Below are 23,570 nucleotides of genomic sequence, written 5' to 3'. Positions count from 1 at the left end.
TGAAAACAGATTCATGGGTGCCAGGGGGTAGGGTAGGGGAAAATGGGGAGTGATTGCTGCTGGGTGTCAGGTTTATTTTAGGGGTGAGGATAATGCTCTGAAATTAGACAGTGGTGATAGTTGCATAATTCTGTGTAAACACTAAAACCCACTGCAGAGTCCACCTTAAAAGGCTGAGTTTTACGGCATGTAAGTTATATCTCAACAATAACTACACATATATAAAATATTTGAATTTTTCTGAGTCAAAATTCCTTACAGGTAGAACAAATGTCTCTTAGAATGGCTAAATTCTTAAGAATTTTTAAAATAAAATTTAATCTTGAAGCCAATAAAATTAGTTATTTCAAAAACAACGTACAGAAAGTCTCAGGGATATTTTCACTACAGCAGAACCTGCTGGGAGTCTGCAAGTCAATTATGAGTGGTGTATAGAAAACAGTGATACTTAAAGAATTTTATTGCCTACTATAGAGACTACAAAAATGTAAGCAAACCATTCTCTTTCAAAATCGGCCTTGAAACAGTACTTACCAAGTACACTGCTCTTTGAAAGAAGGTTGTAGTCTCCAGGATTTTGTGCATTGTGATGGTTTCCAGCTCATCAGGGTCTAGCTGCTCCTTTTCAAAGGGCATTCCATTGAACAGGACAACAGGCAGTGGACCAACTCCAGTCTGCTCATAGTAGCCTCTTGCTTCCTGAAACACATGGGACCACAAACAGCATATTTTTGTCCTTCCTGAGACAAATGGAACAAAGCATATTTTTCACACATACATGTTCTAAAAAGAAAAAAAAAAAAAACAACAGAAATATGGAAACCAAGAAATAACTAAAGAAAAATTCTTTTAAAAATATATAAAGAACTAACACAACACTGTAAATCAACTGCACTCCAATAAAAATTAATTTAAAAAATATATGAAGAACATCATAGTTAATGTCCTACTAGGTAAATCTGAGTTTAAATTACTGAGTTTTAATAAAACCACAAAACCTTATAAATCAGGAAGTGGTTGAAGATGGGGATGAGGGTAATTTTAAGCAGCCCAGGCTACCAGACCTGAATTACATATACTACAGCCCAAACTACACAACAGACTTTTCTGCAATGATGGAGATATTCTATCTTCACTGTCCAATGCAGTAACCACTAACCACATGTAGCTATTGAGCACATGAAATTAATTAATTTCCATTTTAAAAGCTCATGTGGCCAGAGGCTACCATAATGGGCATCACAACTACAGACTGTCATAAATTATTAGTGCTCCTGGGCAGATAACTTGAGATGAAATATTTACACCCAATTCTAAATTTAAAAGGGTCCATATCACTAAACAAGAAGTTACACCTACAGAAAACAAAACAAGGTTGGTGGGAAAACAGTGCTCAAAAATTGCTCTATAATGTACTAAGCTCAATCTTTTGCCTTCTCCAGGACAAAAGAGGTTCCTTGGCAGGGAAGTACCAGGCGAACATATATATCTGAGACTTCTCCAACAATCGACATAGGTACATTCCCCCAGGTATCAACCACAGACCCAAGACTAAGATTTTAGAGTAAAAACTATATTACTACCCAAGATATAAAAAAAGGTCCTTAAAGCATTCTTGTTAAACATCTTGTAACTGTTATCTTCTGAAAATAGCAGAATTTTAAAATATATAACCTTTTTAGATAGCACAAATAGAAAAGTACCTCAATTCGGTAACTAATACCAGTCATCAGCTTAGTTTCAGATCTAGCCACAGTGATGACTGATAGTACAGACTTATCTGATGGACTAACATGGCACAATGAGAAAGGCCTTCCAGGTTGATTTCTGCCATCTCTGTATATCATGGTTAAAACTTTTAAAATGTACACTCCCAAAACTGTTACATTAATTCTGTTCTTTGACATCTCACCGATCTCAAAGAAGTTCATAAAAACTCAATTTTAATATACTTTGAGCTTTGAAAATCAATACCCCAGGAAAACAAAACAAAATCCACATTATAACTCTCAGTGACAATAAGAAGTAAGTAACATTGGTTTTCTCTGAATGTGGCAACTGAGTAAAAGGCAAGAGTGGGAGGGAGATGTTTTGACTATAAACTTTCCATTTTTGCAACTTGCAAATAGATTATCAGACTAAAAATTAACAGAATACAGGCCAATTATCAGAGTCACACTTAAAAATTACATGTGAGAATTTCTACCAACTGATCACTAAAAATGTTAATTACACATAATTTTGAAACACTGACTACAAAGTCACGAATGAGCCATTCATAAATGATAACTGAGATTAATAAAGACTCAGAGTTAATATGCCAAATGTAAAATGTTTGCACGAATAAGTTAGAAGTTTTCTTACTTTGGCTTTGAAACATATGAATATGCACCTATCAGACTATATTCTCTTCAGTTCAAAAGATCTACTTTAATTGTACTACGTAGTTTTAGAAATGATTACTTCTTTCAAATACCAGGCATGGAAGATAACACAGCTTCAGATTTATACAAAAGGTACAGATATTCCTAAGTTTAATAACATTTGCTAACCGCACTCATTCCTCCTTTAAAAAAAAAAAGGCACTCGGGCTTCCCTGGTGGCGCAGTGGATAAGAATCTGCCTGGCAATGCAGGGGACACGGGTTCGATCCCTGGTCCAGGAAGATCCCACACGTCATGGAGCAACTAAGCCCGTGCGCCACAACTACTGAGCCTGCACTCTAGAACCCGCGAGCCACAACTACTGAGCCCATGTGCCACAACTACTGAAGCCCGTGTGCCTAGAGCCCATGCTCCGCAACAAGAGAAGCCACCGCAATGAGAAGCCCGCGCACCGCAACGAAGAGTAGCCCCCGCTCACCGCAACTAGAGAAAGCCTGTGCACAGCAACGAAGACCCAACGCAGCCACAAATAAATTAATTTTTTTAAAAAATGCAGTCATTCCTCCTTTTCAAAAAAAATCTATTTTTCTTGGGCTTTTTCTTATGAGGGGTACAACTCCTGCAACTTAAAAAATCTTATTGATCATTAGATTCTTAGGACCTCTGGGAATCTCACAACATCCTTCTCTTGGGAGTATATACCTACTTAAATAGCTAGGTAATTACGATCTGTTTATATGGGAAGGGCCTCTAACCAGTAGAGATGAGGAAAATGGCCAAATCTGGGAAACTATTGAGGCGCTAGGTCTGTGACACTCCCACTTGATTCTTCAGCAAAATCAAGATTTCAATGCATAAAAGACAACGTGTAAAAATACCCTTTTCCCCAATTTGTCCACTACAGTCGATGTTTTTCAAGCAAATCCTTTTGATATAGCAATCATCCACAATAAAAAAGGCAACATGTACTTTTTCTTCAATAGGATGATAGAAAACCAGAGTTAAACATTTTCCAAAAGTGAAATATAAGAAAATTCCATTAATTTTCTCAAATATTCCCGAAGTGGCCCTTCTTTCCTTTTATTTCACCTTTTCTTTTTCTACAGAGTACTACTCAGGTTGTTTGTGAAAATGTGAAAAATCACTAGGTGCCCATATCAATATTATTTTATTAAAAAAAAAAAAAAAAAAGAAGGTAAGTGACTGAACAGAAGGTTGCAATACAATAATGGAAACATGTTCAGTCTAAACTGAGTAGCTCTCGTGACCAGCTTCAACTCCAAACCTTAAACCAAGGAGATTTAACACTGAGGCAGGAGTGATGTCAGTATCGTGGCTGAATAAGACTTCCCTCATTAGTGTCTCCTCCACAGAAAAACAACAGCTTGGCATCTATCCACGGATAAAAGGGTCTTTGTGGAAGCTTTGGAATCCAGCACCATATGCCAAGAGGCCCGGGAGAAGTGTTGCCCACCCGTGCAGCAGGTAACATGCAGACGGACTTTGACCCTGGCTGTGGGCTCCACATTGACGCATGAGCTGGCTCCAGGGAACCCCTGGGAAAAACTATCTTAATCAATCACCCATAGACAAGACAGCCCCTGTGAAGTCCAGGTTTCCAGCAAGAAGTTCCAGGACACCACTGGAGCAAAAAAAATATGAATTTGGACACACTGGAGAGGGTAAGAGAAACAGTCTGACTTTATTCACATCACCCATCTCCCAAGGCAGTACAGCTTAGGGCCACAAGAGATCTTCTGAGCCTATGATTTCTCCCACAAGGGACATAAGAGCAAGGGTTGAGCACTCGACTTCCCCAGCTATGTGGGATGCTGCCAAAGAGGCTCAATTCTCTCCCGGTCCATCCAGAATGCTGATCTGTGAGTGGCATCACCATGTGGGAAGAGGCTGGGAGGGCAGCAGACAGTGCGCTCATAGGGCACTTAAGGAAGGCAGATCCTACTTACTGCATCAACAAGCCCACCTATGAGACACCCAGGACACCTCATCCACAGATGCCCCCAGATGGCTCATGGGCACCCCGCAGTGCTCTGCACACCTTACCCCCATATACCCACACCCTGTGGCTGGCTCCCAGTGCACAGTCCTGACAAGGGCAGCAAGAATGAGCTTTGCCAGATGGATAGTGAGGACGTACAGAAAGCCAGTCCACATCAGTAGGCCAGAAAGAGACAAAAAACTTGAGCTTTAGTGCCACGTAGGGGAAAACAAAAAGGAGGTGGCCTGTCAGCACCCAGCCTGGGGGCAATGTAGAATCAAGAGGAGTTAAACAAGCTTCAGAATTCTGCACAAGAGGGAACAACAGCATGGAGCAGGTATACCCACAGACATCCTGAGAAAGCCTCCAAATTCCTAGCAAGGCTGAAATGGAAGGTATTTCTCTCCCAAAGCAGAGAGTAGAGACTGGTAGAAGTGACTGCTACTTAAAATTGCAAGGAACATGAAAAATCAAGAAAGCATAACATCACCTAACGACTGCAATAATCTTCCAGTAACCAATCCCGAAGACATGGAGATCTGCAATTTACCCAATGAAGAATTCAAAATAGCTGTTTTGGGGAGACTCAATGAGCTACAAGAAGACACAGAAGGACAATTCAACAAAATCAAGAAAACAATACACAAACAAAATCAGAATTTTAACAAAGAGAGAGAGCATAAAAAAGAACCAAACAGAAATTCTGGAGCTGAAGAATATAATGAATGAAATTTTAAAAATGATATAGCATTAACACCAGAGTGAAATCAAGCAAAAGAAAAAATCTACAAGTTAGAAGACAGGAACTTTGCAATTATCCAGTCAGAGGACAACAATAATAACAACAGCAACCGAAGAATTAAAGAAATGGTATATGGATAATTTTCAAATTACTGGAGCTCCAGAGAAGATGAGATAGAGAAGGGAGCAGAAAGCTTATTTAAAGAAATAATGGATAAGAACTTCCCAAATCTGGAGAGAGATTTGGATATCCAAGTTCCCGAAGATCATAGGTCACCAGAGAAAATAAATTTAAAGAGCACCTCTCCAAGACACATTATAATAAAACTATCAAAAGTCAAAACTAGACACTCTTAAGAGCAGCAAGAGAAGAAGAAGCTTGTAACTTACCAGGGAAGGCTAACAGTGGACGTCTCAGTAAAAAAGTTGCAGGCAAGGAGTGAGTGGGATGATATATTCAAACTGCTAAAAGAAAAAACTGCCAACCAAGAATACTCTACCTGGCAAAGTTATCGTCTAGAAATGGAGGAGAAATAAAGACATTCCCAGACAAACAAAAGCTAAGAGAGTTCATCATCACCAAACCTGCCTTACAAGAAATGCTGAAAGGAGTCCTTCAAGCTGAAATGAACGGACGTTAATTAGTAACATGAAAACGTATGAAAACATACAACACACTAGTAAAGGTAAGTATATAGTCAAATTCAGAATACCCTAACACTGTAATATGATGGCGTATTAACCACTTAACTCTATAAAGGTTAAAAGACAAGAGTATTCAAATGAAGCAAGAGAGGGCCCCCAACCATGAATTTTGTAGCAGTGCCCTCCATGCTCAAAGGGAATGTGGGATGGATGACAGTTGCCTGAACTGCCCTCTAATGATGATGCTGTTCATGCAGAAAACTCCATCTTGCTGTTTTTCAATATAAAGAATATGCTGATGAGAAGCAAAAAAAGAAAGACAAGAGTACTAAAAGTAACTATAGATATCATTTGTTATTGAATACACAATATAAAGAGTTAAACTGTGATGTCCAAAACAAAAAAGGGGAGGGTATAAAAGGGTAGTTTTTATATTTGATCAAAGTTAAGTCATCAACATAAAAGAGATTGTTTTATCTATAAAATATTTTATGTAAGGCTCATAGTAACCACAAAACAAAAATCTACAATAGATTCACAAAAGATAAAGAGAAAGGAACCAAAGCATACCATTATGGAAAATCATCAGTTCACAAAGGGAGGCAGCAAGAGAGGAAAAAAGGAACAAGGGAAATATAAATCAGCCTCAAATAACTAATAAAATGGCATTACTATGTCCCTTACCTATCAATAACTACTCTAAATATTCCTGTATTAAATTCCCCAATCAAAAGGCATAGAACGCTGGATGAATAAAAAGTAAGACCCAACTATATGAGCCTACAGTTCCTTGCAGCTTTAAAGACACAAACAGACTCAAAGTGAAGGGATAGAAAAAGATCCACTTACGTAAGTGGAAACCAGAAGAGAGCAGGGGTAGCTTTATTTCTATCAGACAAATCAGAGTTTAAGCCAAAAACTGTAACAAGAGATAAAAAGGTCATTATATAATGATAATGGGCTCAATTCATTGAGAAGATTTAACAATTCTAAATATATATGCACCCAACATCAGAACACCTAAATATATGAAACGAATACTAACAGATCTCAACGGAGAAAAAGACAACTATACAATTTTAATAGGGGAATTAAAGATATGGAAGCAGAAGACCATAATTCAAAAAGAGACATGTACCACAAAGTTCACTGCAGCACTATTTACAATAGCCAGGACATGGAAGCAACCTAAGTGTCTCCATCAACAGATGAATGGATAAAGAAGATGCGGCACATATATACAATGGAATATCAGTCAGTCATGCAAAGAAATGAAATTGAGTTATCTGTAGTGAGGTGGATGGACCTAGAGTCTGTCATACAGACTGAAGTTAAGTCAGAAAGAGAAAAACAAATACCGTATGCTAACAAATACATATGGAATCTGAAAAAAAAAAAATGGTTCTGATGAACCTAGGGGCAGGACAGGAATAAAGACACAGAGGTAGAGAATGGACTTGAGGACATGAGGAGGGGGAAGGGTAAGCTGGGACGAAGTGAAAGAGTAGCACTGACATATATACACTACCAAATGTAAAATAGATAGCTAGTGGGAAGCAGCTGCATAGCACCGGGAGATCAGCTCGGTGCTTTGTGACCACCTAGAGGGGTGGGACAGGGATGGTGGGAGGGAGACGCAAGAAGGAGGAGATATGGGGATGTATGTGTATGTATAGCTGATTCACTTTGTTATACGGCAGAAACTAACACAACACTGCAAAGCAATTATACTCCAATAAAGATGTTAAAAAAAATAAAATACAAACAAAGATATGGAAGCAACCTAAGTGTCCATCAAGAGATGAATGGATAAAGAAGATGTAGTTTACATACACAATGGACTCTTACTCAGCCATAAAAAAGAATGAAATTTTGCCATTTGCAATAACATGGATGGACTTGGAGGGCATTATGCCAAGTGAAATAAGTCAGACAGAGAAAGACAAATCCTGTATGATTTCACTCACATGTGGAATCTATAAAATACAGCAAACTAGTGAATATAACAACAACAACAAAAAACAGACTCACAGATATAGAGAACAAATTAGTGGTTACCAGTGGGGGAGAGTGAAGGGGAGAGGGACAAGATACATATAGAGGATTAAGATGTATATTATGGGGACTTCCCTCGTAGTGCAGTGGTTAAGAATCCACCTGCCAATGCAGGGGACACGGGTTCAAGCCCTGGTTGAGGAGGATCCCACATGCCGCGGAGCAACTAAGCCCGTGTGCCACAACTACTGAGCCTGCGCTCTAGAGTGTGCGAGCCACAACTACTGAGCCCGTGTGCCACAACTACTGAAGCCCGCGCGCCTAGAGCCTCTGCTCTGCAACAAGAGATGCGACTGCAATGAGAAGCCCGCACACCGCGAAGAAGAGTAGCCCCTGCTCACCGCCAACTAGAGAAAGCCATGAGCAGTAACAAAGACCCAATGCAGCCAAAAATAAATAAATAAATGAATTTATTTTTTTTAAAACTGTAAATAAATTTTTTACAAAGATGTATGTTGATAGAGGATTAAAAAGCTGATTGCGAGGGGGATTAACCAAGACGGCGGAGTAGAAAGACGTGCTCTCACTCCCTCTTGCGAGAGCACCAGAATCACAACTGGCTGCTGGACAATCATCTACAGGAAGACACTGGACTTCACCAAGGAGGATACCCAACATCCAAGGACAGAGGAGAAGCCACAGTGAGACGGTAGGAGGGGCGCAATCACAGTAAAATCAAATCCCGTAACTGCTGGGTGGGTGACTCACAGACTGGCGAACACTTATACCACAGAAGTCCACCCACTGGAGTGAAGGTTCTGAGCCCCACGTCAGGCTTCCCAACCTGGGGGTCCGGCAACGGGAGGAGGAATTCGTAGAGAATCAGACTTTGAAGCCTAGTGGGAATTGATTGCAGGACTTCGACAGGACTGGGGGTTAACAGAGACCCCACTCTTGGAGGGCACACACGGAATAGTGTGCGCATCGGGACCAGGGGGAAGGAGCAGTGACCCTGGGGGAGACTGAACCAGACCTACCTGCTAGTGTTGGAGGGTCTCCAGCAGAGGCGGGGGCTGGCTCTGTTTCACGGTGGGAACAAGGACACTGGCAGCGGAGGTTCTGGGAAGTACTCCTTGGCGTGAGCCCTCCCAGAGTCTGCCATTAGCCCCACCAAAGAGCCCAGGTAGGCTCCAGTGTTGGGTTGCCTCAGGCAAAACAACCAACAGGGAGGGAACCCAGCCCCACCCATCAACAGTCAACTGGATTAAAGTTTTAAAGTTTTACAGAGCTCTGACCGCCACAGCAACAATCAGCTCTACCCACCACCAGAGCCTCCCATCAAGCCTCTTAGATACCCTCAACCACCAGAGGGCAGACAGCAGAAGCAAGAAAAACTACAATCCTGCAGCCTGTGGACCAAAAACCTCATTTACAGGAAGATAGACAAGATGAAAAGGCAGAGGGCTATGTACCAGATGAAGGAACAGGAAAAAACCCCAGAAAAACAACTAAATGAAGTGGAGATAGGCAACCTTCCAGAAAAAGAATTCAGAATAATGATAGTGAAGATGATCCAGGACCTCGGAATAAGAATGGAGGCAAAGATTGAGAAGATGCAAGAAATGATTAACAAAGACCTAGAAGAATTAAAGAACAAACAAACAGAGATGACCAATACAATAACTGAAATGAAAACTACACTAGAAGGAATCAATAGCAGAATAGCTGAGGCAGAAGAACGGATAAGTGACCTGGAAGACAGAATGGTGGAATTCACTGCTGCAGAACAGACTAAAGAAAAAATAATGAAAGGAAATGAAGACAGCCTAAGAGACCTCTGGGAAAACATTAAACGCAACGACATTCGCATTATAGGGGTCTCAGAAGAAGAGAGAGAGAAAGGGCCAGAGAAAATATTTGAAGAGATTATAGTCGAAAACTTCCCTAACATGGGAAAGGAAATAGCCACCCAAGTCCAGGAAGCGCAGAGAGTCCCATACAGGATAAACCCAAGGAGAAACACGCCGAGACACATAGTCATCAAAGTGGCAAAAATTAAAGACAAAGAAAAATTATTGAAAGCAGCAAGGGAAAAACGACAAATAACATACAAGGGAACTCCCATAAGGTTAACAGCTGATTTCTCAGCAGAAACTCTACAAGCCAGAAGGGAGTGGCATGATATACTTAAAGTGATGAAAGGGAAGAACCTACAACCAAGATTACTCTACCCGGCAAGGATCTCATTTAGATTTGATGGAGAAATCAAAAGCTTTACAGACAAGCAAAAGCTAAGAGAATTCAGCACCACCAAACCAGATCTACAACAAATGCTAAAGGAACTTCTCTAAGTGGGAAACACAAGAGAGGAAAAGGACCTACAAAAACAAACCCAAAACAATTAAGAAAATGGTCATAAGAACATACATATCAATAATTACCTTAAACGTGAATGGATTAAATGCTCCAACCAAAAGACACAGGCTCACTGAATGGATACAAAAACAAGACCCATATATATGCTGTCTACAAGAGACCCACTTTAGACCTAGGGACACATACAGACTGAAAGTGAGGGGACGGAAAAAGATATTCCATGCAAATGGAAATCAAAAGAAAGCTGGAGTAGCTATACTCATATCAGATAAAATAGACTTTAAAATAAAGAATGTTACAAGAGACAAGGAAGGACACTACATAATGATCCAGGGATCAATCCAAGAAGAAGATATAACAATTATAAATATATATGCACCCAATATAGGAGCACCTCAATACATAAGGCAACTGCTAACAGCTATAAAAGAGGAAATCGACAGTAACACAATAATAGTGGGGGACTTTAACACCTCACTTACACCAATGGACAGATCATCCAAAATGACAATAAATAAGGAAACAGAAGCTTTAAATGACACAATGACCAGATAGATTTAATTGATATTTATAGGACATTCCATCCAAAAACAGCAGATTACACGTTCTTCTCAAGTGCGCACGGAACATTCTCCAGGATAGATCACATCTTGGGTCACAAATCAAGCCTCAGTAATTTAAGAAAATTGAAATCATATCAAGCATCTTTTCTGACCACAACGCTATGAGATTAGAAATGAATTACAGGGAAAAAAACGTAAAAAACACAAACACATGGAGGCTAAACAATACGTTACTAAATAACCAAGAGATCACTGAAGAAATCAAAGAGGAAATCAAAAAATACCTAGTGACAAATGACAATGAAAACACGACGACCCAAAACCTATGGGATGCAGCAAAAGCAGTTCTAAGAGGGAAGTTTATAGCTATACAAGCCTACCTCAAGAAACAAGAAAAATCTCAAGTAAACAATCTCACCTTCCACCTAAAGAAACTAGAGAAAGAAGAACAAACAAAACCCAAAGTTAGCAGAAGGAAAGAAATCATAAAGATCAGAGTGGAAATAAATGAAATAGAAACAAAGAAAACAATAGCAAAGATCAATAAAACTAAAAGCTGGTTCTTTGAGAAGATAAACAAAACTGGTAAGCCATTAGCCAGACTCATCAAGAAAAAGAGGGAGAGGACTCAAATCAATAAAATCAGAAATGAAAAAGGAGAAGTTACAACAGAAACTGCAGAAATACAAAGCATCCTAAGAGACTACTACAAGCAACTTTATGCCAATAAAATGGACAACCTGGAAGAAATGGACAAATTCTTAGAAAGGTATAACCTTCCAAGACTGAACCAGGAAGAAACAGAAAATATGAACAGACCAATCACAAGTAATGAAATTGAAACTGTGATTAAAAATCTTCCAACAAACAAAAGTCCAGGACCAGATGGCTTCACAGGTGAATTCTATCAAACATTTAGAGAAGAGCTAACACCTATCCTTCTCAAACGCTTTCAAAAAATTGCAGAGGAAGGAACACTCCCAAATTCATTCCATGAGGCCACCATCACCCTGATACCAAAACCAGACAAAGACACTACAAAAAAAGAAAATTAGAGACCGGTATCACTGATGAATATAGATGCAAAAATCCTCAACAAAATACTAGCAAACAGAATCCAACAACACATTAAAAGGATCATACACCACGATCAAGTGGGATTTATCCCAGGGATGCAAGGATTCTTCAACATACGCAAATCAATCAATGTGATACATCATATTAACAAATTGAAAAATAAAAACCATATGATCATCTCAATAGATGCAGAAAAAGCTTTTGACAAAATTCAACACCCATTTCTGATAAAAACTCTCCAGAAAGTGGGCATAGAGGGAACCTACCTCAACATAATAAAGGCCATATATGACAAACCCACAGCAAACATCATTCTCAATGGTGAAAAACTGAAAGCATTTCCTCTAAGATCAGGAACGAGACAAGGATGTCCACTCTCACCACTATTATTCAACATAGTTCTGGAAGTCCTAGCCACGGCAATCAGAGAAGAAAAAGAAATAAAAGGAATACCAATTGGAAAAGAAGAAGTAAAACTGTCACTGTTTGCAGATGACAGGATACTATACATAGAGAATCCTAAAACTGCCACCAGAAAACTGCTAGAGCTAATTAATGAATATGGTAAAGTTGCAGGATACAAAATTAATGCACAGAAATCTCTTGCATTCCTATACACTAATGATGAAAAATCTGAAAGAGAAATTATGGAAACACTCCCATTTACCATTGCAACAAAAAGAATAAAATACCTAGGAATAAACCTACCTAGGGAGACAAAAGACCTGTATGCAGAAAACTATAAGACACTGATGAAAGAAAGTAAAGATGATACCAACAGATGGAGAGATATACCATGTTCTTGGATTGGAAGAATCAACATTGTGAAAATGACTATACTACCCAAAGCAATCTACAGATTCAATGCAATCCCTATCAATTTACCAATGGCATTTTTTACAGAGCTAGAACAAATCATCTTAAAATTTGTATGGAGACACAAAAGACCCCGAATAGCCAAAGCAGTCTTGAGGCAAAAAAACGGAGCTGGAGGAATCAGACCCCCTGACTTCAGACTATACTACAAAGCTACAGTAATCAAGACAATATGGTACTGGCACAAAAACAGAAACATAGATCAATGGAACAAGATAGAAAGCCCAGAGATAAACCCACGCACCTATAGTCAACTAATCTATGAGAAAGGAGGCAAAAATATACAATGGAGAAAAGACAGTCTCTTCAGTTAAGTGGTGCTGGGAAAATGGACAGCTACATGTAAAAGAATGAAATTAGAATACTCCCTAACACCAAACACAAAAATAAGCTCAAAATGGATTAGAGACCTAAATGTAAGACTGGACACTATAAAACTCTTAGAGGAAAACATAGGAAGAACATTCTTTGACATCAATCACAGCAAGATCTTTTTTGATCCACCTCCTAGAGTAATGAAAATAAAAACAAAAATAAACAAATGAGACCTAATGAAACTTCAAAGCTTTTGCACAGCAAAGGAAACCATAAACAAGACCAAAAGACAACCCTCAGAATGGGAGAAAATATTTGCAAACGAATCAACGGACAAAGGATTAATCTCCAAAATAGATAAACAGCTCATTCAGCTCAATATTAAAGAAACAAACACCCCAATCCAAAAATGGGCAGAAGACCTAAATAGACATTTCTCCAAAGAAGACATACAGACGGCCATGAAGCACATGAAAAGCTGCTCAACATCACTAATTATTAGAGAAATGCAAATCAAAACTACAATGAGGTATCACCTCACACCAGTTAAAATGGGCATCATCAGAAAATCTACAAACAACAAATGCTGGAGAGGGTGTGGAGAAAAGGGAACCCTCTTGCACTGTTGGTGGGAATGTAAATTGATACAGCCACTATGGAGAACAGTGTGGAGGTTCCTTAAAAAACTAAAAATAGAATTACCATATGACCCAGCAATCCCACTACTGGGCATATACCCAGAGAAAACCGTAATTCAAAAAGACACATGCACCCGAATGTTCACTGCAGCACTATTTACAATAGCCAGGTCATGGAAGCAACCTAAATGCCCATTAACAGACAAATGGATAAAGAAGTTGTGGTACATATATACAATGGAATATTACTCAGCCATAAAAAGGAACGAAATTGGGTCATTTGTTGAGACGTGGATGGATCTAGACACTGTCATACAGAGTGAAGTAAGTCAGAAAAACAAATATCGTATATTAACGCATGTATGTGGAACCTAGAAAAATGGTACAGATGAGCCGGTTTGCAGGGTAGAAGTTGAGACACAGATGTAGAGAACAGACATATGGACACCAAGGGGGGAAAACTGTGGTGGGGTGGGGATGGTGGTGTGCTGAATTGGGCGATTGGGACTGACACGTATACACTGATGTGTATAAAATTGATGACTAATAAGAACCTGCAGTATAAAAGAACAAACAAACAAAACAACTAATACTATACTTTCATTGGGTTATTTGTATGGAAATATGTTAATATAAATGTTTCAGACATTACATGAAATTTCTAAAAATCTTATATGTTCTGGTATAATGTTATAAGTCATAATCCTAGTTATTACTTTAAAATGAATATCTCAGAAATCACTAATTTTCTTGTCAACTGCATTATTATGAACATTCATCAAATCTTTAACCATAGTCATTTTTAAGTCTTTTGTCATTTACAGACAGTTCTGGGTGTACTCTGATGCTTTTGCAAATATGCTCCTATAAAAGGGTTTCATCTTCAAGAAATTCATGGAAAAGACTCTGACAAGTACAGGTTTTTGGTAACTGACTGTACTTCTGAACTGAATGAATAAGCATTTTCAGAACTCTAATGAAAAACTGATGAACTCATAAAAGTGCTAACAAAAGATCAAGATGAAAAAAAAAAATTAATTACATGGGACTGAGTGAACTGATGAGGATGAGTATAATTTTTGTGACTTTCTGTCTGAATTTAAAAAAAAAAAAATCCCACAAGGACTCAGAGGCAAAGAATATACAAATCAATTTTCACTGCAAAGTAAAGGAGCTGTTACAGTGGAGGATTACTGGACTGAATGTCAATATTATGACATAGTATGAGTGTGTTTCATGTTTGGTAATTGCAATCATTGTTGCTTTTGTTGTGGTCATCCATGTACAATGCTTGGTGTCAGTCTATTTATCTCTTGTAAAAATAAAATACAGGGCTTCCCTGGTGGCGCAGTGGTTGAGAATCTGCCTGCCAATGCAGGGGACACGGGTTCAAGCCCTGGTCTGGGAAGATCCCACATGCCGCGGAGCAACTAGACCCGTGAGCCACGATTACTGAGCCTGCGCGTCTGGAGCCTGTGCTCCGCAACAAGAGAGGCCGTGATAGTGAGAGGCCCGTGCAACGCGATGAAGAGTGGCCCCGACTTGCCACAACTAGAGAAAGCCCTCGCACAGAAACGAAGACTCAACACAGCCATAAATAAATAAATAAATAATTAATTAATTAAAAAAAAAATACAGTGTGTGTGTGAAAAAAAAAAAAGATGTATATTATATATACATAATATATATCTTCTGGGATAACCTAGAAGAAATGGATAAATTCCTAGAAACATCAAACCTACCAAGACTGAATCATGAAGAAACAGAAAATCTGGACAGACCAATAATAAGTAAGGAGTCTGAATCAGTAATGAATATCCTCCCAACAAAGAAAAGCCTAGGACCATATGGTTTCCTTAGTGAATGCTACAAAACATTTAAAGAGGAATTAAAACCAGTCCTTCTCAAACTCTTCCAAAAAACTGAAGCAAACAGAACATATTTTATGTGGCCAGAGTTACCCTAATAACAAAACCAAACAAAGACAACACACAGAAAAGAAAATTACAGGCCAATATCTCTGATGAACACAGATGCAAAAATCCCCAACAAAATATTAGCAAACTGAATTCAACAATACATCAAAAGGATCATACAGGGACTTCCCTGGCGGTCCAGTGGTTAAGACTTCGCCTTCCAATACAGGGGGTGTGGGTTCAATCCCTGGTCAGGCATCTATGATTCCACATGCCTCGTGGCCAAAAAACCAAAACAGAAACAATATTGTAACAAATTCAATAAAGACTTTAAAAATGGTCCACATCAAAAAAAAAAAAAAGGAAAGAATCTGCGTGCCATTGCAGGGGACACGAGTTGGAGCCCTGGTCCGGGAAGATCCCACATGCTGCGGAGCAACTAAGCCTGTTCACCACAGCTATTGAGCCCACGCTCTAGAGCCCATGAACCACAACTACTGAAGCCTGCGCGCCTGGAGCCTGTGCTCCGCAACAAGAGAAGCCACCGCAATGAGAAGCCCATGCACCGCAATGAAGAGTAGCCCCTGCTCGCCACAGCTAGAGAAAGCCCGCACGCAGCAACGACGACCCAAGGCAGCCAAAAATAAATAAATAAAATTTTTTTAAAAAGATGATCTTCAAAAAAAAAAAAGAAGGATCATACACCATGATCAAGTGAAATATATTCTAGGGATGAAAGGATGATTCAACATCCCCACATCAATCAACGTGAAACACCACATTTAAAAATGAATGATAAAAACCACATGATCATCTCAATAGATGCAGAAAAACCATTTGAGAAGATTCAACACCCGTTTATGATATAAACTCTCAGTGACGTGGGCATAGAAGGGACATACCTCAATGTAATAAAGGCCACATACAACAAATCCACAGCTAACATCATACTCAATGGTGAAAAACTGAAAGCTATCACTCTAAGATCAGGAACAAGACAAGGATGCCCACTCTCGCCACTCATTTTCAACACATTATTGAAAGTCCTAGCCAGAGCAATGAGGTAAGAAAAAGAAATAAAACACACCCAAATTGGAAAGAAGTAAAACTGTTACTATTTGCAGATGACATGATTTTATGTGCAGAAAACCCTAAAGACTCCACCAAAAAATTATTGGAAGTAATAAACAAATACAATAAAGTTGCAAGATATAAAATCAATATACAAAAATCTGTTGCATTTCTATACGCTAGGCAGAAAGAGAAATTAAGAAAACAATCCCATTTATAATCACGATAAATTTAACCAGGGAGGTGAAAGACGTACCCTGAAACCTGTAAGACTGTTGAAAGAAACCAAAGAAGACACAAATAAATGGAAAGATATTTCATGCTCATGGACTGGAAAATTTAACATTGTTAAAATGTCCATATTAAGGGCCTTCCCTGGCAGTCCAGTGGTTAGCACTCTGCACTTTCACTGTGCTGTGGGCCCTGGTTCAATCACTGGTTGGGGAACAAAGATCCTGCAAGCCATGCCTCATGGCCAAGAAAAAAATAAATAAAGCCAATTAAACACACACACACACACAACAACAACAACAACAACAAAAGGGATTTCCCTGGCGGTCCAGTGGCTAAGACTCCACACTCCCACTGCAAGGGGTGCGGATTCGATCCCTGGTCAGGGATCCCACATCCTGCATGGTGCAGCCAAAAATAAATAAATAAAATGTCCATATTACCTAAGACAATTTACATTACAGATTCAATGTAATCCCTATCAAAATACCAAGGTCATTTTTCACAGAAGTAGAACAAAAATTCTGAAATTTATACAGAAACAGAAAAGACCCTGAATAACCAAAACAATCCTGAGAAAAAGAACAAAGCTGGAGGTATCATATTTCCTGACTTCAAACTATATTAGAAAGCCATACTAATCCAAACAGCATGGTATTGGCAGGAAAACAGATACATAGATCAATGGAACAGAATGAGAGCCTAGAAATAAAACCAAACATATATGGACAATTTATGACAAAGGAGCAAAGAACATACAATGGAGAAATGATATCTCTTCAATAAATGGCGTTGGGAAAACCGGACAGCCACATGCAAAAAAAAAAAAAATGAAACTAGACCACTACCCCACACCATACACAAAAATTAACTCAAAATGAATTTAAAAACTTTAATGTAAGACCTGAAACCATAAAAGTCCAAGAAAAAAAAGGCAGTATCCTCTCTGACATCCATCTTATTAGCAATATCTTTCTAGATACGTCTCCTCAGGCAAGGAAAACAAAAGCATAAATAAACAGATGTAATTATATCAAATGAAAAAAGCTTCTGCACAGCAAAGAAAACCATCAATAAAATGAAAAGACAACCTACCCAATGAGAGAATAGATTTGCAAATAATATACCCAATAAGAGGTTAACATGCAAAATATATAAAGATCTCATACAGCTCAAGAACAACAACAACAAAAACAACCTGATTAAAAAATGGGCAGAGGACCTGAATAGACATTTTTTCAAAGAAGACATACAGATGGCCAACAGGCACATGAAAGGTGTTCAACATCACTACTCATCTCGGAAATGCAAATCAAAACCACATGAGATATCACCTCACGCTTGCCAAAATGACTATTATCAAAAACACAGACAATAATAAATGTTGGTAAGTATGTGGAGAAAAGAGAATCCTCTTGCACTGTTGGAATGCAAATTGGTGCAGCCACTATGGAGAACAGTATGGAGGTTCCTCAAAAAAAATTAAGAGAGAATATGATCCAGTAATTCCACTTCTGGTTATTTATCCAAAGAAAGTGAAAACACTAATCCAAAAAATTATATGCACTCCTATGTTCATCATAGCATTGTTTACAATAGCCAAGATACGGAAACAACCCGAGTGTCCATCAACAGGTGGATGGATAAAGAAGATGTGAGATATACATACACACACACACAAACACACATACACACAATAGAACACTTCTCAGTCATAAAAAGAAGATGAAGTCTTGCCATCTGTGACAACATGGATGGACCTTGAGGGTATTATGCTAGTGAAATAAGTCAGACAGAGAAGGACAAATACCACAGGATTTCACTTACACGTGGAATATAAAAAACTAATAAACAAACAAAACAAAATAAATGAACAAACCAAACCAAACAAAAACAAACATGTAACAAAGTAGTGGATACTGGGGGTGGGGAAATGAGTAAACGGGAGCAACTGTACAGTGATGAATGGAAACTAAATTTTTGGTGGTGGGCAAGCTGTAGGGGATACAGAAGTAGAAATATAATGTTGTACACATGAAACATATAATGTTACAAATCAATGTTACCATAATAAAATTATATTAAGTTAAAATAAGGGGAAGGAAGGAAGGAAACAAAAACAAACTGAATGACTAGAAAAACAAAAAAGTGAAAGGCTAAAAAACAACTGGTGTTGAATTGGGTGTGGGTAAGACTTGAGAGGGAGATTATAAAATCTAGGATTCTGTACTCAGATAAAAGAGAAAGTATAAACAATGCCTTATCAGTATGGTTTCTAATGAAATGATGGCTCAGATCTCAAACAGATGAACCAAAGGACTTGTCCTTCATTCAAAAACATGAAAAAAAGCTGGTAAATAAATACACTTTTTTATTGTTTTAAATTGTTTCAGAAATGTATTTTGATTCCTTGCCTTAACATTTGTTTTCAATAAACTGACCACCTTGTTCCTGCTTACAATAAAGGTCCTTCACTATATTTAATGTCTCACTATTATCTTTAAATAAAGATTTTTAAATATTTCCCTATATCCTTATTATGAGACTTTGCCATTCTGTTTATTACATTTCCTATTGCATTTCCATCTTTAGCCTAAACAATTAAATACATGACACACATTAGGCACACACATCATACCTGACAAGCATACATCATATACTTCCAACAGATTTTATCCAGAACATATATCACTCAAGTACTACCAGTGCATTATAAAGTGAAATTATTTTTCAACTGAATAGTTAATAGGCCAGCTAAGAATCAACGATATCTTCACAAAATTGAAATATAAACTATATTTGCAGAGACAGAAAAGTGACCAAGTTTCTAAATTTTTAAATGCTAAGTACCTAAATATTTCACCATCACCACCTTTATTAACAGTAACCCCCAATAATAAGGAGAGATAAGGAAAGTATAGTGTTGCAGTTAAATGAGAAGTGCCAGAGAATGTTTACCTTCCGATTCTGATCGTAAGCAGAGTCAATCCCCAAAATGCTATTCACTTCCACATATGGGTATTTCTTCTCCAGGACACTGACCACATGCTCAACTTTAACTTTTTCTCCAGTCCTTACTTTGTTATATATCTGAAGAAAGAAAAACCAGGTAACCAACTACACTTTCACATGTAAATTTCAGAGTATTTATTACAAAAGATTTCAGAATGTAGAGGAAAAATGAAAACAATAGCTAATTCTCTCTCTTAAAAAGAGCAAATGGGCCATATTAGCAATTCTCCCTTTTCCACATACTTCCTTATGCCTTCTTAGGTTAGAAACTACATATTCTTAAAATGACTCAATCAGTTCATATTCACATTAAGTCCCAAACGCAAAAATGTGTTAATTTTTTAAAAATCCAAATACTTATAAGCAATTCTTGAAATAAGAACTCATGTCCATGAAGTTTAAGGGGAAAAAAAAGTTTCAAACTACGTATGGCATAATCCTTGTTTTTAAAAGGCAGACGTAAGACAACAACAAAACTGTGTCTGTACACGTACAGTTAAGCATCTGGAAGGTTGCAAGCTTTTAACAGTGGCTGCCTGTAAGGAGCAGGATTAAGGAGGGCAGAGACAGATTTTTTAATCAACACACTTTAATATTATTTTTTAAAAGTTTTAATACTGAACATAATTTCTTTTTACTTTTGCAACTAAAAATAAAGAAAAAGAAATGAAAACTCTTTATCCTTTCCTTCATCGACACAGCTTGAGGGGAAAGAACTTTAAAAAGCAGACTTAAGAACGCTTACTATCCTCAGCAGCGTCACTGGAACGTACTTCACCCCGCAGAGGCTGCTGCTAGCTCAGGTCTGCCACCATCTCTCACAGAGGCCACAGCGACAGCTCACCGACTAGCACCCCTGCCGCTTTCTCTACCCTTCACCACATCCACCTCCATACACGCATCACAATGAGGTTCTAACTGGAGTTTACCTCTGTGCTCTGGACACCTATTACCCAGCCTAATGGCCTCAATGACCACTGAGGTTCCCCTCTCCACTCTGCTCTCACAATATTCTGCTCAAGTCATACTAACAACTTGGAGTCACTACCTCTGATTTGCAGCCACTGTTCAACTGACTCCTGTTTTCCCTCCTACGCTCAGCTGGGACGACTTCCCACTCCACAGAAATGCCCGTGGCCAGCCCTAGTGGAGTGAGGTCCTACTGCTGCTGTAGCCAGCGGTGCTTCCCGCACTGTACCAAATCACCTGTGTGGAGGCGTCCCCCACTAGACTGTAACGTGTTTGAGGACGGGGGAATATCTTACTCTTCTTTGTATCCCTAGCAGCTGGTACGGGCCTGGCAAAGGGTGCATCTTTAATACAAGCTGGCCAAATAAATAAATGACATTTCAATTAATAAAAAATGCCCCTGACTGAATCTCTAAACAGTAAACGTAACAAACATAATAAACAGCAGGCTGAAATCATGTTTATGGGTAAAATAAAAGTGGTGAAAATAACTGCTTTAAAGATAAGTTTTTCACCAATTAACACTAATCTGTAAGCAACAGAACTATTACTGGTAAACTTTTTATACTCAAAAATAGAAAAAAAAAAAAAAAAACAAGGAGAGTTCTCTGTTTGAACTTGAGCAAGTATCTTAAAATATATATATAAAAATCAGGGTATTTCACAGTTTCCAGTTAAAATGGAGAAAACAGATAATAAGAATTTTATGACGTGAATATTAAACTGATTACTAACAAAAATATCATGATGGTCTTAAAAGGGAAGAAAGCAAAGTTTTTTTAAACAAGTAGAGAACATCACATTTACCTAAAGGCATTAATCAGTGATTTCAAATCGCCAAAAGGCAGAAAACTAAGGTACATTAATGTATTAGTATCCAAGGAATCTTAGCTGAAATCACAACAATCTATTATTAACATTAGTGTATCAGTAAAGGCAACTCCGGAAATACAAAATGCATAAAGTTTGTGTGACTAATTTACCTTTTTCTCTTTCCAGAAATATAGAATCTCCTTACCACACACTGTTTCTTAGAGTAAGTTAGATTTTTAAAAATTATTCGCCATTTTGAACAAAAACATACGTGTGTCAGAGTTTGGAAGGCATGATAATCATCCACTTCTTGGGCAACATAATTATACGCTCTCAGAATAGCCACTCCAGCATCCTGCATCCCATCAACATCTTCAGAGTCATCAACCACAAAGATTAAACCAAGTCTGGGGGAGAAAGGGAAGGGCAGAAAGAAGAAAAAGAAACATCTCGAAGAATGCAACCAGTTACAAAAGGAAAGGCATCCTCTCTTAAAAAACACAGTTCACACCATACTCTAACATGGTTGGCAAAGGCATTCATCACCTGCAGAATAAAAAAGCAGGTTCCCAAAGGTGGCTTAGACTTTTTAACTATTAAAGCAAGCTGTTTCAGTATCATGAAATGAGGCCATTACTGACGTTTAAGGCATTGCCATAGTTTTAGATGGAGATTTTGTTCTGTTTTTTAAATAAAAATTAGGGGAAGTGAAAATTCTCAGAATGTGAAAACATATAGAAGGGGGCGGGTGGATTTTGAGATTTCATACCAGCAATATGGGCATCATAGGTAAATGGAAAGCATAAAAATATTTACTACTGTCCTTAGGCAAAAAGCTACACCCAAAGTTAAAGTTTATTACATTTTAAAACTTAAAGGAATTAACCACAAAGAGCTACCATTACACATCTACAGACTGGCCAAAAAAACTTGCACTGGCCATTATACAGGCCACTAGCCTCCATCTTAGAGCAAAAGCAATGAAAAAAAGGAGAGTCTTTAACTCAAATGCATCACAGACATAAACGTAAAACACAAAGTTGTAAAATTCCTAGAAAAAAACACAGGATAAAATTAGGTGATCCTGGGTTTGGCAATAACTTCTTAGATCTAACACCAAAAGCACAACCCACAACAAAAAGAACTGATAAGCTGGACTTCATTTAAATTAAGAACTTCTGTTCTGCAAAAGAAACTGTTAAGAGAAGGAAGACAAGCCAAGATGAGCAGAAAATCTGTGCAAAACACATACCTGATAAAGGACTGATATGCAAAATATGCTAAGAACTCTTAAAACTAACAATCAAAAAAAAAAAAAAAACAGTTAAAAATGGGCAAAAGATCTAAACAGGCACCTCACCGAACAAGGCATACAGCTGGCAAATAAGCACGTTAAAAGATGCTCAAAATCATATGTCATTAGGAAATTTCCAATTAAAACCATAATGAGATACCGCCATACACCTATGAGAATGGCTAAAATCCAAAGTACTGACAACACCAAACTCTGGAGAGGATGGGGAGCTATAGGCACCCTCTTTCATTGCTGGTGAGAATGTACAACAGTACAACCACTTGGAACACAGAGTGGCAGTTTCTCAAAAAACTAAACACATTTTTACCATAAGATAAAGTAATCACACTTAGCAGTATTTACTCAAATGTGCTGAAAACTTATATCCATACAACAACCTGCATACAAATGTTTGTAGCAGCTTTACTCATAACTGCCCTAATCTGGAAGCAACCAAGATGTTGTTAACAAGTGAATGAATTAAAAAACTATAGGACATCCATATAATGGAATATTATTCAGTGATAAAAAGAAATGAGGTATTAAGCCACAAAAAGACATGGACAAAGCTTAAAAGCATACTGTACTGCTAAGCGAAAGAAGTCAATCTGAAAATGTTACATACATCATGATTCTGGAAAAGACAAAAACTATG

General features: G+C 38.1%; 1 protein-coding gene across 2 annotated transcripts in view; it reads right to left on the bottom strand.

Moving 5' to 3' along the window:
• Positions 1 to 23,570, bottom strand: part of UGGT1 (UDP-glucose glycoprotein glucosyltransferase 1) — a 117,487-nt gene that overhangs the window by 53,826 nt on the left and 40,091 nt on the right. For both annotated transcript variants that reach the window (XM_068545328.1, XM_068545329.1), the window contains exons 16-18: positions 21,893 to 22,028; positions 19,786 to 19,917; positions 535 to 699 (exon numbers count right to left, since the gene is read on the bottom strand). In XM_068545328.1, the coding sequence (XP_068401429.1) occupies positions 535 to 699; positions 19,786 to 19,917; positions 21,893 to 22,028 (433 nt within the window). The remainder of the gene's footprint in view (positions 1 to 534; positions 700 to 19,785; positions 19,918 to 21,892; positions 22,029 to 23,570) is intronic.

The sequence above is a fragment of the Eschrichtius robustus genome, chromosome 5, assembly GCF_028021215.1.
Source record: "Eschrichtius robustus isolate mEscRob2 chromosome 5, mEscRob2.pri, whole genome shotgun sequence".
NCBI classification, from domain to species: domain Eukaryota; kingdom Metazoa; phylum Chordata; class Mammalia; order Artiodactyla; family Eschrichtiidae; genus Eschrichtius; species Eschrichtius robustus.
This window is presented reverse-complemented; position numbering and strand designations above follow the sequence as displayed.